Source organism: Pogona vitticeps, chromosome 1, assembly GCF_051106095.1.
Source record: "Pogona vitticeps strain Pit_001003342236 chromosome 1, PviZW2.1, whole genome shotgun sequence".
NCBI lineage: Eukaryota > Metazoa > Chordata > Lepidosauria > Squamata > Agamidae > Pogona > Pogona vitticeps.
This window is the reverse complement of record NC_135783.1, coordinates 259,408,329-259,423,843: the sequence shown is the minus strand read 5'-3', so window position 1 is coordinate 259,423,843 and position 15,515 is coordinate 259,408,329. Positions and strand designations below refer to the sequence as shown.

Here is a 15,515-nt window from a genome sequence, read left to right as displayed (position 1 = left end):
ATCCAAATTGGCAGCCATTGTTATATCCTAAGGAAGATTTAATGTTACTTGTTCCTGTTGGCTTAGTGTTATCACACCAAGGAAAAGTCTTGGTGTGATAACACTAAGCCAACTTAGTGTTAAAGTTGACTTACCTTTGGTAACAAAGGTAACTCAGAAGACTTACCTTTGCCTTTTTTCAGCAACTCTTAGTATCTCACAGATTTTGGCAAATCTTTCAGATAATTCATCCATCAGGCCACATTCCTTCAGCAACTGCAAAGCACGATCTGGGCCAATTATTCTGGCTAATAGCAAAGCCATATTTTCAACAGTAATATGATTTGACCAATCTGGAGTACCATTACTAAAGGCACTGCCATTTTGCATAGCAAGATGAAGATCACTACTGTGGTGATTCTTCACAAGGCAAAGAAGGAACTTCCATTCTTCTATAGTCTCTGGAATTGCTCCTAAATGCCGCAATAAATATTGAAGAAACTGTTTACTTTTTTTTAAAAAAATGGATTATGCAATATTCATATGATTTGATGTTATGCATATTAGACCAACTTGTTCACCATATTTATAGGTTCTGTTATAATTTTTCATGAAAATATTCTAGCTAACATTTCTCAGGTTTTGATGTCCTTAGCAATTAAAGAGATTCCAAGAAGTCCTATTAATTTTCATAGAAGCTGTATGTTTTTAAGGCAAGCTTGCAAAACTCCATCCTAAATATAATGCAGCAACCAAATATGGGGACCATGTATTTATTTAAATCCTGTCTTTCACCCGGAACTGGAACTCAAGTGGCTTAAAACAAAATAGGCAGATGAAAGTAAGTACAGACAAAAGCTTACCCAGGGATACCATGGTTAAAACAGTAATGAATTAAAAACAACTCAAAGCATCTATTGAAAATTAAGAAATAAACAGCACATATCTTCACAACGGAAGATTTGGAATGTCTGACAGCTGAAAGCCTGTCAAAACTCACATACACGATGTGTCTTGATTTGCTGGCTACAAGGGATTATAAAACAGGGAACTGACCATGGATCACGATGTGCAAACCTGGATTGGGATGTCAGAATGCTAATGAAATTTTACACATGGCTTTGAGATTATGTAGATTTTTAGGTACAGTCACCCACTTGCAGACAATTAGGGTTTCCACTGTCAGTTCCCTATTCTGTCAGTACACTGTACTGGGTGATGTCCCTATGCTATTTGAGATACTGTACATTTCATAGTCCAGTAAGGCTGTCTACAACTCAAGGGCAATCCGACAATTAAGAATGTCATTTTACCTGAGTGAATGTCGCGCTGAACTCAATAGTGTTTACTTGTTTAATTGCAGTTCGTAATTAACAAAAATAATTAAGTACACACTACAGGAATTATCACATATAAGTGACCATCACCATTACCACAATAACTAACATACAAGAAATATTCACTGCATATATTCAAGACACTTGTATCTGTGCCAGTAGTGAGCCATTTTACCCTGTGTGTACTTGTTTTACTTCATATTGTGTTTGAGGAAGTGAAGTCTCAAAAATGAACATATATTATTCTAACAGGAGAGTGGGTGGAGAAAATCAGAGATGGGGAAAAATAAAACAAAACAAGCAGAAGTAGTATGAAAAGCAGAGACATATAGAAGGATGGAGAACAAAGCAGCAAAAATGGAGGAAAAGACAAGTATTTCCTTTGCCTATGAAGTGTCGGTTTCTCCAATGCCTCAAATTAGGGTTGTTGTGTTCTTATAATGAGCTAAAAAGCAGGAATATCATGTTTTCCAAATTCACAAATTACTTTCAGATGACAAAGCCCTAAGAGAAGTAAATTCTTCTGTGTGCAGTATTCATATTTTGTAGCACATTTAGATACTTAACATCTTATAAAAAGATGTTGAGTAAATAACATACTATGGTCAGAATCTTATAACAAAAACATGCACATGTTAAGCATGGTCATACAGTTTTCACATTTTGCCACCTTCTCTTTACATACCTGATCACTCAATCATGTCACAACAAAATGCATCATGGACAAACAACAGGGCACACTTCTTCCATAACTCCCTGCTTATGGTATGCAAAGGCAACAGGAATGTGTGTTTTTTTGTTTGTTTGTTTGTTTGTACTTTCTTTTTAAAAACTGCTAGAAATCCATGCTAGGCAACAACTTCTACAGTACAAAAAAAGTGCTCTCTGCCTTAGATTGGTCCTCTCTATAGTTTCTTTGTTATGTTGAACTGCTTTATGCAGGAATCCACAAACATTAAAAACAGTAGAGACAATACAACTCAAGAACCAGATTAAGTTATACTAACCATGTTCTCTATCCAACAAGTTCATATCATCCAAATAAATAATACTAGTAAATGTTTCAGCTCTTCTATTCAGTTCCAAACAGAGAGACAGATATCCAGGCCAGAAGCTACAAAAGTATTATAAAACAGTTCTGCCAATTAAAGTAAGCACTTTAACATATTATTAGTAAGTACCTGTATAATCTAAAACACATCCATTTTTATCACAAACTTCTGTGAGAAGAGAAAGAATTTTCTTTTGCCTTTCACATAGCTTTTTAATATGGGTCACAGAATGAGCCATAACATTTGTTACCAAATGTAGAAGACTAGCAGTACATTAAAGGTATAATTTTTTTAGTACCAAAACACCACACAGATGAACACTGAGGCATGTCAAGGATCACCATTCACTTTCCAATATTATGTTCTGGGCAAAAAAACTGAACTGGCAACTTCCCAACTCATAAACGTTAGAAGGCATAACAATAGATAATATCCCTCCTTTAAACCTGCATCATAATAATGTGAGATAATGAAATCCAATAAAGAGGTCTTCTCATCTCATTTTTGTTGCCTTGTTTGTGTGTTGTACACTTTCATAAGCACATTCATTTGCTCTGTCTAATAAAATATTTCTTTTAAATAAGCACAATTTTTGCTGTAAAATTATTCATTAGTGCTGTTCAGTGCTGTAACAGACAAGAGATGCAGAAAACCTAAAAGTTCAAAGGCAGCATAGATATGTACTCCAATGAGGAAATCACCAACTTTTGAAATGCAAAGGGGAAAACACCATGGTTTGGCATGTGCATAATAAATATCCTGAATATCAGAATCTGAACTGTGTGAGCAGATTAGTCTATTATAAAATGGAACAAAATGTAAAAACTCTTATTACCCATAGCTTTTGCATATGTCACACATCTTCACTTTTGTTACAGTGTCAGCAGGAAGTTTAAGCAACAGCAAAATCAGCTGGTTATATCCCCATGTAAATAAATGTGAACGTGGCCTGAAAATGTTAACATAAAAAAATTAAGACCACTGTAATCCAAATCAACAAAGACAGCATTAAGGGTATTCCACACAGCTAAAGTGTCATGAAGAAGACAGGAAGAACAAAAGCAATCTGCGAGCCAGGAGGTGAGGCTGAGGAGCCTGACGCCGAGAGAGGCCCGGAAGGAAAAGACCAGAAATCGGGCCTTCTCGGTGGTGGCTCCTCGCCTCTGGAACAACTTACCTCCTGAGATTCGTGCGGCTCCCTCGCTGGGCATTTTTAAGAAACAATTGAAAACACTGATGTATAGGCAGGCTTTCCCAACAGATAATCCCTGACGATTTTTCTTTTATATTCTTTGATTTCCATTTTTGTCTATTTGTAATGTTTTTAATAATTTTATTGTTGCTCTAATTGTAAGCCGCCTAGAGTGGTCTAGTATGACCAGATAGGCGGGATAGAAATAAAATAAATAAATAAATAAATAAATAAATAATAAATAAATAAATAAAAATCTACTTGAATGTTCAAAAAACAAAATCATTGAGAGTTTCATAAAAGAACAAACAAGAAATTACCTGTTCACCTGTCTACGCTTCACAGCAAAGCCATTTCAATCTGTCACATATCATGCCTTCTGGATCACTTCTACCATGGTTATATCCCAAAGCTGAACTATCTGAGGTCACCTCATAGCTGAATAGATACATTCAGAGAATAAGTCCATTTCACGTCATGAAAGCAAGAATGCTAGGAAGCTACAATTAGCCTTTGCTTCCTATTATGTCTAAACGTGTTGTAGAACTCTCTAGAACAGTGAGGATGGGTGGCACTAGGGCCTGCAGAGGGAGCAGTTCATTGGTGACAACACATACACCCTTTACACCCGAGGAAGAGTTTTGGAAAAAAAAACTTGGCTCCATGAATATCTTTTGTAGTAACAAGAAAGCATGATCTAGACCAAGGATTTCCATACAAGAGAGCCTTCACAAGCCAATTTTAAACTAGTTGTTAGCTACATGAGATCTATTAAATAACCTACTTTCTGATATGAGTCCCAATTGCCTTCAATGTTTGTTGAGGTGTTTACTGCAAATTTTACAGCACCTCAGACATCATCAAATTTTGCCCATTTTGTTGGCAGAATGGAACAAAAGTAGATTCCAAGTTATAAATATCTCAGAAGCAAAGGGATGACTGATGAGCATGGAAAGGAATCTATGACTGCATCAGGTTTAGAAATAAACATAATGGTCTTTCATGCCTTAGAGAAGCTCAGAAAAGCAGGAGTTATCAAGAATCAGACAAAAGCTTTTCTTGCTGTCCCAAAGAGGTCACTCTCAGCCCTCACCAAAATGAAGTCGTCCCAGCTGGTACAGATATTCTAGCCCAATGGTGCAACAAGCTTTTATCTGCCTACCAAAACTAGCATGAAAGCTCACAGATATGCTGGTTTCCCCCACACTGAATCACTGTCTAATTAAAGAGTCCTAGAATAATGCTCTTAAAAACAGGAATATTGTTAGGAACAAGGCTGCATAACTGCAACTCATACCGTGGGTTTCCTTGGGTATCCATTGTACTTGCTTTATGTGGGGCATCATGGGAAACTGCCAAACATAACCAATCTACTTGCATAGATTCTGGATGAAGAAGAGATCTAAGAAAAGACAACCTAAAAAGAGATTGGTTACTAACAAGTATTCTAGCCGTTATGTAAGTGAAATGTAAGTGTACTGGCAAAGAAGACAAATCTACTCCATTTGCTGGGATAAGTCTTAGTTTATATTTTAAAATAACATAACCAATCTAAACATAATTTTGGCATTGCTGCCTTTTAACATCAATGAAATCCAATAATTAATAGACAAATGAGTGAGCAAATGATTGATGCCTTTTTCTATACAAAATTCATTTTATTATGGTGTCAAAAAGCTAGGTCACAAGCCTGATGTATAAACTATTTCCCCTAAATATTACTATCCAATTCAAAGCTTCTTTTCTTTCATCTCCAGCAAGACAAATCTTATTAAGGCGGGGCGAATATTTTCATTACCTGTACTGTACCTCCCATTCTCCCCTTTTCTGCTGTAAGAACATACAAAACATACCGTTCATCTTCAGTCTTTGACTTGATTAGACTGTCTAAATAAGCCAGAAAGTGCTCAGGATTGTTTTTACAAATTTGCTTGACATCTGAAGGCAAAATAGAAGGGTAGAATTTGATCAAGGGCCTGAGAGAGGTTTCTCCAAACTTTTCATAAAGCCTGCATAGAACACAGGAAATGACATGGAAGACACATTTAAAACATAGTTCTTCTCAAACCATTTACTTGCTGGCATACTTTCCATTCAACCCCCCCCCCAAAAAATATACAGCTAATGCAAGATAATACAGTGGTGCCTCGCTTAATGGGCACCCCGTTTAACGACGAAATCGCATAGCAATTAACTTTTTGCGATCACTTTGCGATGTTCCCTATGGGGAAAAATCGCTTTGCGATGATCGGTACCCTGTTTCGCTTACTGATCATCGCAAAGTGATGATTTTTTAATAGCTGATCAGCGGCTCCAAAATGGCCGCCGGGTAAAAAAAATGGCCGCCCGCTGTTTTCTGGGACTGATTCCTCGCTTACCAGGCAGCGAAAATGGGTGCCGTATGGAGGATTTTCACTTAAAGGTGAGTCTGAAGCCCATAGGAACGCATTGAAGGGGTTTCAATGCATTCCTATGGGCTTTTTAATATCGCATAGCGACGAAATCGCTTTGCAGCGATTTTTGCTGCACCAATTATCGTCGCTATGCGAGGCATCACTGTATAACCAACCAGTTTCTCACAGCAATAGTGAAGTTTGTCTAAATCTATATCTAAAAACTAAAGAAGTTGTGGGAAACAGTCTGAACTCTACACAGAACAACGCATGTCACTGCCTCATATGATGCATACATTGTACAGGAAATACAACAGGGTCAGCTTGCACACAAAGCTATGCATGTGTAAGGTTATTACTGTGATAAACTCAACAGTCTAAAATTGAACTTGATGCATTTTACCTTTGAGCATGTGCTAGCAACATGGGAGCATCCCAAGGACCCAGATCAACCAGCAATTTCAGAGTTTTAAACATATCTCCATTTTCCAGTGCCATAGTAACTGGACTAGTCAAAGTCAGTTCTGAAATCAATAATTGCATGTTACAAACAACTGAATTTTAAAAAGCCTGCAATAATTTTCATAGCAACAAAAGTTAAAGTTCAAATACCCAAACTACATTAACTGAACAATAAATTCAGTATGGTTCAGTAATTTTCTTTTCTTTTCTTGTTCTTTTCTTTTTGTATGGTTTTTAGATCAATGCCTGTGAATCGCCAGATTGTTGAATGTATTATCATGTAGGGTTTTAAGTTTTAATTTATAAACTGCTCAGAGTAGTTCTTGAATGAAAGCGACAGTATATAAATAAAATAAACAAATCCCAGCATTAAATAAACAGCTGAAAGTTAGGTTGGCACATAAGTACCACCAATTCAGTACATCTGCTGTGATTAGGACTAGCAGCTAAATTTAGGTCTAAAATATAAACAGAATTAACTTTATTTTTCAATTTATTTTTATGAGAATTACATCAAGTATTTTATTAGCTGTACCAGTGTTACTATTAGGAATAGGAAGTTAGTTTCAAATCTATACAGGTTAAATATCAACAAATTTACTCCAAGCTGCTATTTCTAACTACTCAAATAGTCTTTTTTTTAATGTGGAACCAGAAAATTATTTAAGCATTATCTGTTCTTTGGAAAGTATATAAACATGTCCAGAAATGTAACCAGCATCTAAGTTTATAAATAATGAAAATATTAGAGTTCTAAATAAAGAGACACATATTGTACAAATGCTTTCCTCAATTCAATATAATCTATATCTTCACTCCTTCTTCCTTTAAATGTACGTCTTTGTTATTTTCACCTATCAATTATTCTGCTGCAATTGTGATGTAAATTTTATATTTCTGAAATATACAAGGGGCATTTCAAATCTTGTTACAAACCATTACATAATTAAACTGACTTTAAATAATGGTCCTGCTAGGTTATATCAGGAGGGCCTGGCGTGCTCTAGTCCACTGGTTCTTAACCTTGGGTTACTCAGGAGTTTTGGACTGCAACTCCCAGAAGCCTTCACCACCAAATGTGCTGGCTGGAGTTTCTGGGAGTTGCAGTTCAAAAACATCCGAGTAACAAAGGTTAAGAACCACTGCTCTAGTCCATGGGGTCACGAAGAGTCGGACACGACTTAACAACTAAACAACAATGTTATAGCAATCTTACAGTACTTGTGCACTTATAGCTTTCCCCTCCCCACCAAAAATCCTGAAGGTTATAGTTTAATTAGGGACTGTGAGCTCTCTATAAGAGATTGTTAGCAGAAGCCCCAATTGCCAGGATTCTCAGATGTTAAAAACAAGTTAAATATATGCAATATATTTGCAAATATATGCAATATATATGCAAATATATGCAATATATACAAGTTAGATATATGCAAGAATGTATGAATACCACAGGAAGTAAAGACCTGTTTGCACATTTATGTGTTCTTAATTTCTTTCTTAAAATGCCTCACATTTTAGGATGCTTAAGAGGAAATGCTCCCAAATGTTCTCAACAAACTCTTTTCTTGAGTAAACCCTTAACAGTTCACTACATTTATGAACACAGGAGCTACTGAATAACTTGCCTTTCAACCCTTCCATGTAGATTTCCCAAACTTCAGGATGACAGCTATGATAGTTTATAATATAGTTCTTCAGTCTTTCCAGATCCAGAAGAAAAAAATAGTCTTTTATGAATCTACAAGCCAAGACACAGGAAAACTGTGGCTTTTCATATTGCTCAACATTTATCTGTGACCACTCATATACATTTAATTCAAAACATAAAGTAGTAAGGTCTACCAGGTCCTTTTGAACACTTTGTGCAATGAAACATGGGGGATACATTTTAAAAGAATGGTTGAAAGCCATCGCTGATGTAGCAGCTTGTTTGCATGGCATTTTATCAACCTGACTGTTAGCAGCTGGCAAAGTATTTTCTCCACAAGTTTCCCCCTGTTGTTTAGTTACATCATCGCTTTCACATTTTGTGTCCAGTACTGTTCTCTGTTCCTTATCTACAGGTACACAACATTGATTTGATCCCATATTTTCTTTGAAAACTTGCTGTTCTTCAGGTTTCAAAGACATTTCTGTGCCCATCTCAGATGAGCTATCATCTAGAATAACAGCTGGCTTCGATCCAAATGCTTCTTCTAGAAATGGAATCCAGTCCAGCAAAATGCCCCTCAAGCACTGTGGTTGCAACAAAACTAATGGATCCTGGAGTCTGGTCCTGTTTTTTAAAAATGGAGAGAAAGACAGGGTTTCAAGCTCTACACTGACAAATATCAAAACTATTGGGTTAAGTGTAACATTGAACTAACCACAGTACTGCACAATGTAACTGAAGGCTTGTCTACACAGGCTCATTACAGCGGGCCGGATCAAGTTAAATAAGGGTCACTAGAGGTCAGGTATGCCATTGAGACAATCCTCACATCCAAACGCTATATACCCCTCAAACAACCCTATTTGGTATGGCTCCTTCCACTGCCAATTTCCCATATTGTGAAATGGTTTAAGTAGATGGGCACTTCAGAATATTGGCAAATGAAAGACTTTACTCTGCAGAAAGGCACAGGAAGGTGTGGGGGGGGGGGTTTAGATGGTGGACTTGGCTGCGAGCAGGTTCTTGACCTGACCTTTAAGATAAGTCATGAAAAGAAAAGAAATTCCACTTGTTGCCCCATTCTTTTTCTTCCCACTTCCAGGAAGATGTTTTCAATTTAAAAAAATTAAACATTATGCAGCGCATCTGCACTGTCCTAATACAGCCTAAAAAATTTTTAACTTCCTCTGTCCTTCCACAAAGCAGATCAATGTGGCAATATCCTAAATTGGCAGGAATGCTTTGGAGACAAGCAAAGCAAAAGTAAAGTGTGCTACTTATTTACCACCACCCCCAATAGCACTAGAAGCACTCTCTGGATGGTTTGCAAGTTAATTATGTAGGCTACACATTGCCCCCCCCCCAGTTGAGAACTTATGATACCAACCTTGGAAAAAGGCCGAGTCAACCTTGAGCCAGCTACCTGGGACTGAACCCTGGGTCATGAGCACAGTGTTGGCTGCAGTACAGCATTTTAACCACTGCGCCACCAGGACAAGCTGGTTTTCTGGAAAAAGAAGTCAACCAGTCTGTACCCTCAGTGACCCAAACAGCAGGTTAAATGCCCGTCTGATTGCACCCTGGCAGAGTTGCCGTTTAGGTTCACTACATTTTTCTTCTTCTGCATATTCTGGATATTCATGTAATTCCATGTAATTTAAAAAGCTAATATATTTATTCTTCTTACATATGGTTTTAGGATATCAGTCCATGGCTGCTGGTATCAATATTTGGAACATAACTTGATCTACTATTTGAACATGGAGGATTCCTGCAGACTTTGTATCTGCATGAAACCAAAATACTAATTTCTTATTATTCATGACCACAAATAATAGTTCGCAACTATGGCTTGTACTTACGATGTAAGTATAACCTCAGGATAAATTATCAATGAGAATGCTATTTCCTACAGTTACACTATGTGCATGCAGAAATATTTGTATAGCATTACCTAATACAAAAATGATAAACTGGACATTTTTCACCCATATTTGCTGGATTGCAGCCAAACACACCAAGAAAACTCATCATTTGACACTTTTGCTAGAGATAATAGAGACACTTTCCCCCCAGAGGCTTTATGTATTGGGGGGGAAAATCAGCTATTGAAAGACTGGGAATGTCTTTGGGATGGTGTGGGAGATTGCTCTTGTGGAAGTGACTCCAGAAACCTATCTGGGCATGCACACACATACACTCAAGCCTTCACTGGAGTAGAGTTGCTTAAGAGGGGGCCTATGGTTGTTGAAAAGTTATCTTTGTGCATATAATCTTGCCCTTCCTCAAAAGGAGTTCCTCAAAAGGAGCCATATAGTTTCCCCTTCCTTCACTCATTTTATCCCCAGAACATTCATAATTATGAAACAGTAGAGGTGGGATGGATCCCAAGAGTAATCGAATCCAAACTCCTGATGAGGCAGCTGTTTTACTTACATAGTCTCTGCAGTTGCTGCCTTGAGGTCTTTAAGGCTGTCCTCTTCTAGCACTTGACTCTGTGGTTCAACCCTTTAAAGATATGAATTTTAATACATCATACAGGTGGAATGAAAAAGAGGTACCCTCTATCTCACCCCCACCATTTCAGTAACTTTCTGTAACATCTAGAACCACCACAGCTAACAAAGGCTTTACTGTTTTCTTCACTTTGCTGGCTTCCCTTGCTAATTTTTCACTCACTGCAAATGTAGATTTTGTAGTCTTACTGAAAAAAGATTACAATATCCAGAAAAGAACTAATTGCACTGGATATGTGGCTTGGGAAAATCATGAATTTTCGTTGGTGAAAAAATGGGGTTCAACTCAGAAAAAAGATACCATGGACTATGAAACTGAAAGTTTCTGCCTCTATATGGTATGGCTGAGCACCATTTCCCCTTTTTGTAAGTAGAAATTAACTGCCTTTTTTCCTCGCAATACTGAGTATTTAGTATCCTGATTGTTGGAAGGACTAATAGCAGCTACATTTCCCAAAGCAAGTGATTTAATTGCCTTCCACAAGTGAGATCATTTTGAATAGTGTTTCAATGCTTGTGTAAGTATATATTGTTTTTATGATATTCAGCTTTGCAAAACTTTTTAAAAAGTTTCACATAGTTTTGAAATTTGCAATGTGTAGTGTAGCTCTCCACAGTTCATGGTTGTTAAAACAACTGCCATTGGTTTTTTTCTGAATTGTACATTTTGTTTGTTGTCCATTTTTTTCTAGATAATCTCTGAAAACAACAATCATTTTCCTACCTCATCACCCTAACAAAACAAAAAAAAGGGATTTTGCTCAGATTAAAAGGGGTTTTACTCACTCTTCCTCCTGAGGCTGTGCTACTACACTAGTCGTAGCGTCTGGTAGTTGTTTTTCTTCGTCTACATTATCCTGCTTGATTCTATCATGAAGTGTACCAATCTTCTCAATCTTCTCTGTGGTCTTGCGAACAAAACTAGAAACACTAGAAGTGAAATATAAAAATTGAATGATCACCAATGAGGACAGAATACATTATGGGAGATTGTAGGTTTTATATGGCACATCTAGAGTTTATTGTGATATGAGCTTCTACAAATCTTTTTGATTATAAAAGCTGAAGCATGCATTCAATTTTTATGCTTTGAATTTCTCTTTAACTCACTGCTAGGTTTAAACTATGTAGAAGAATCCTAGAGATCTGAATTAGAGAATTCAAATGCTAGTCTGGGTATGTAGCCATCCACTACTACACTTGCTGAAACAGAACTCCAGTCTTGAACATATTGCTTAAAAATATATCCCATTAATTCCAGTTTAGCGTCTTTCCCTGTCCAGGACCTCACATCTTTTCTAAACAAAGGGATATGGAATCAGGAAATCAGCAGTCTTCCAAGATTTTATGCACTGAAAGTTTACACTCTTTACACAATTTTTGTTAATTACCATGATGATGATTCTGTTAGGAGAAAAAAAATGCAATAGCTGGTAGAGAAACACCTTTATTAAGACCAGCTGAAATGTCACAGAATAGTTAGGAATTGCCCAGGTTCCCAGAAATCTTCCTCAGGTTCAGGGTTTAGAAACTAAAAGTGGGGGCGGGGGGGGAGGAGAGAATGAGAAGAAAGTCTGGACATAACGGAAATAGTCCCTAAAAACCTTTTTATGGTAACATGAACATTCAAAATAAGTTCAAAACATATTGCAGATTGCATCCAGAACAAACCAAAAAAGCAACACAAAGTTATCCCTTTTAAAACAGAGGTTATTCCTTTTAAAATAGATAGAAATTAAAATAGACCCAAGTGACTGCTGACTTTCTGTTTTCAGAGAAACATCAGCCGTTCTTTGTTTAATCCAGTTGCTCTTGTTGCTGCTTTTGAACAGGAACAGAAAAGGAATGAAAACAGTTATAGATATGTTACACTGATATACTTGACCACTACACTCATAAGAACATAAAAAACCAATAATTGCTATAAAGGAAAATACACAAATGCATACAACTGGAATTTATTCTCCAGACTATACAAAAGCCTTTCACAGAGAATTATAAACAACATGCATAAAACACAGTAAAAAAAAAAAGTGAATTCCACTGTGATTGTTCCCATTTGTCAAAATTACAAAATGCAGTAAAAGTGTACCTCGGTTTATGAAATTAATGCATCCTCCGGGACGTTACGTAATGCGGAAATTTCGTAAACCGATACACAGATTGAGCTAGGAATGGGGGCAGCACTAGATGCACCAGGCACAATGCATCCTGGGGAAACCCTTTCATATAGTGGGGGGGGGGGGGAGTAAACCAGGGCATTATTTTCTATGGATTTAAGTTCGTAAATCGAAAATTATGTAAACCAAGGCTTTCATAAAGCAAGGTACCGCTGTATCTCTATTTGTCCCATAAAGCAAATGTTTCCATACAAAATTTTACATTTTCTTTCTTCGTAAGGCCTATTTTCCCTAAAATTTGTGTTCATATTTTTTCACCTAATGAACTCAAAAGGCTGAAACAAAAGGTGGCCTGCATGACAGAGAAGACACTCCTGCTTACAGCCTTGAATGATTTTCTCATTCTGTTGTTTTCCCCACCCCTTCAGTCCTCCAGGTCTCTAGGACATCTGGACCAGGTTTTGGGGGAGCACAGAGGATGCTGTGAAAGAAGGGGAGAGGAAAGACTCAACTGTACAGGATGAGTTCCATCTGCTCTCGTCTAGCTCTATCCTGAAAGTTATGAAAATGACAGTATTATTTTATTTGGCAGGTCTATGGATAGTTTTCTTACAGATAATTTGGTACAGTCAGATACCACATGAAATTAAGTATTGTCTCTGACCTACATTGTCACACTTTCTCTATTTTGTGGCAAAAACTGTCACTGAAACAAATTTTTGCAGAGGTGACATAACTTGAGAAGGACCTCCAAATTCTCCCTTTTCAGAACTCTCACTGAAGCAACAATAGATACTGGTCACTGTCTGCAGTGGAGTCTTTCATCTTGCTTAGTTTAACATGGGGCAATCCTATTCCAATTATCTGTCCTGATCCTGAATCCATGATCCAGCAATGGCTTTTTTTGGTTAAATTTTATTTCTAAAGAAAGACAATCCATCATGTTACAAGTAATAAATACAAAGCTTCTCGGCCCTTTGGCTAAGATCATGCCCCAGCAATGGCTTGGTCATGTTTGCTGTTTGGTTTATATCATGAGAGGACATAACTGACTCTTGAACGAAACTTCGCATCCACTGGTTTTGCTTCGACTCACCTTCAGGAAACTTGTGTCAAGAAATTGTATTTATTTTGTACCATTTGTAAGCCACCTTTCTCCCAATGAAGTGGCTCAAGGGGTCTCACAATCTTAAAACAAGTAACAGATAGTTCCTTACACTCTCTTACCTTTGTTTATGCAATCACCCTTTCCAAATTAACAGCGTCTGGGATAATACAGTGTTATGCTGATAACATGTAGAGTTAGATATCTTTAAAAAGATTACACACATAAATTCCTCGCAAAGGTACTATCCACACTAAAATCAGTAGCAACTAGCTGAAGAGTCAAGACAAAAATTCATTCTGAAGAGGTTCACTTCTTCATCCACCATTGTCCTCTGTCCATCTCAAACTTGAAGGGAGGTTTTCAGCCCATTTCTAGCTAGTTTCAACCAATCAAGAGCTGTCTTGGAAAAACTAGGTATGGATTAACAAACTATGCATAAAGACTGGGGGGGGGGGGAAGGAGGGAGGATGTAATGGGTAATGAATTCACATATGATTTTACCTGTCCTTGACAGCTTGAAGAGAGACGAGAGGAGATGGGGAACGGAATGACAATGGAATACTGAATGGAAGAAAAGTCTCATTCCGATCAGGGTCGACCACCACAGAAGCATGAGATATACTGTCTAACAAACAAAATTAAAATTTTAAAAAGTCATAAAAGTCATGGAGCGATTGGACAACATGTGCTTGAAGGAATTAGATGCCCTGTCTTCTTCAGGCTGGTATCAGTGCCAAGGTCCACTCAGCGTAATTGCCCTCTTTTCCAAACAAGTAGCCATGTCTTTTCCACTGCCGCATATTAGGTGATAGAACCACTATCTGATATACTGTCAGATTATTTATGTTTAGCCTAGTTCCAAAGTCTGAAGCAAAATGTAACTTGCATAAGGATCCTAAAATACATATGCTCACATGCTGAATACCCACATGCTTTTGAGGTATGAATAGTAATTAAAATTTGCACAACCTGAGAGCTCTTCAAACATTTAAAAAAATCACTAGTTGCTGCAATTCCTAAATTACACAAAACTCAAAAATGAAATTTTGCCTTTAATTCTCTTGCATACCTATACATATGATGTAGCTTTGGATGAAAACTTCTCCCAAGTAATCACTCAGTATGCAACAAATAACTTATATGGTGACTTATGGCAATGTGCCTCCGAAAGTTACACCATTTGTGTTACACCAGCATAACTAGGCAAGAGGTTTGAGGTCTTTCACTGATGCTCCTAGTATCACTAGTATCATAGAGTGAGCAACATACTTTAATTGCAAATTAAATGAAAGGAAAAGATATAAGTGAAGACTACATAATAAAAACTTCCAAGGATATCAGTAACGTGGTGGCATGGCAACCACGGACAGAAACGTATGTGTACCTTGATACCACCGGTTCGTTGTTGCAAAATTATGACCTAAATCTATTCTTGGTCCTTGTTGTTGTTGTTACATGCTGTCAAGTCACTTCCTACTTATGGTCACACCCGCTTGGAATTTGGCTCCCTCCAAAGAGATTTAAGTCAAACTGCAGACTTCAAGGCCAAAGATTAGATTTTTAAAGAGAATATATTTTGTCATCGTGTAAATGCTAACAATTTAAAAATCTAAGCTATTCTACTATATTCTACTGAAAACAGAGAGGCTAATTCAAAGAAGGAAGTATTCATTACTAATGCTACCAGGAAACAGGAACAAAGTTA

The 15,515-nt window shown here is 37.1% G+C and overlaps 1 protein-coding gene across 3 annotated transcripts in view; it reads right to left on the bottom strand.

Moving 5' to 3' along the window:
• The window catches only part of HPS5 (HPS5 biogenesis of lysosomal organelles complex 2 subunit 2), a 45,887-nt gene that overhangs the window by 3,604 nt on the left and 26,768 nt on the right, over nt 1-15,515 (bottom strand). For 2 of the 3 annotated variants that reach the window (XM_020810901.3, XM_078383859.1), the window contains exons 13-22: nt 14,312-14,435; nt 11,369-11,512; nt 10,503-10,574; nt 8,041-8,690; nt 6,357-6,477; nt 5,414-5,569; nt 4,858-4,977; nt 3,204-3,317; nt 2,324-2,430; nt 167-452 (exon numbers count right to left, since the gene is read on the bottom strand). In XM_020810901.3, the coding sequence (XP_020666560.3) occupies nt 167-452; nt 2,324-2,430; nt 3,204-3,317; nt 4,858-4,977; nt 5,414-5,569; nt 6,357-6,477; nt 8,041-8,690; nt 10,503-10,574; nt 11,369-11,512; nt 14,312-14,435 (1,894 nt within the window). Of the gene's footprint in view, nt 1-166; nt 453-2,323; nt 2,431-3,203; nt 3,318-3,880; nt 3,999-4,857; nt 4,978-5,413; nt 5,570-6,356; nt 6,478-8,040; nt 8,691-10,502; nt 10,575-11,368; nt 11,513-14,311; nt 14,436-15,515 lie in introns of those variants that run through there. The other variant, XM_078383860.1, reaches the window with a different exon arrangement.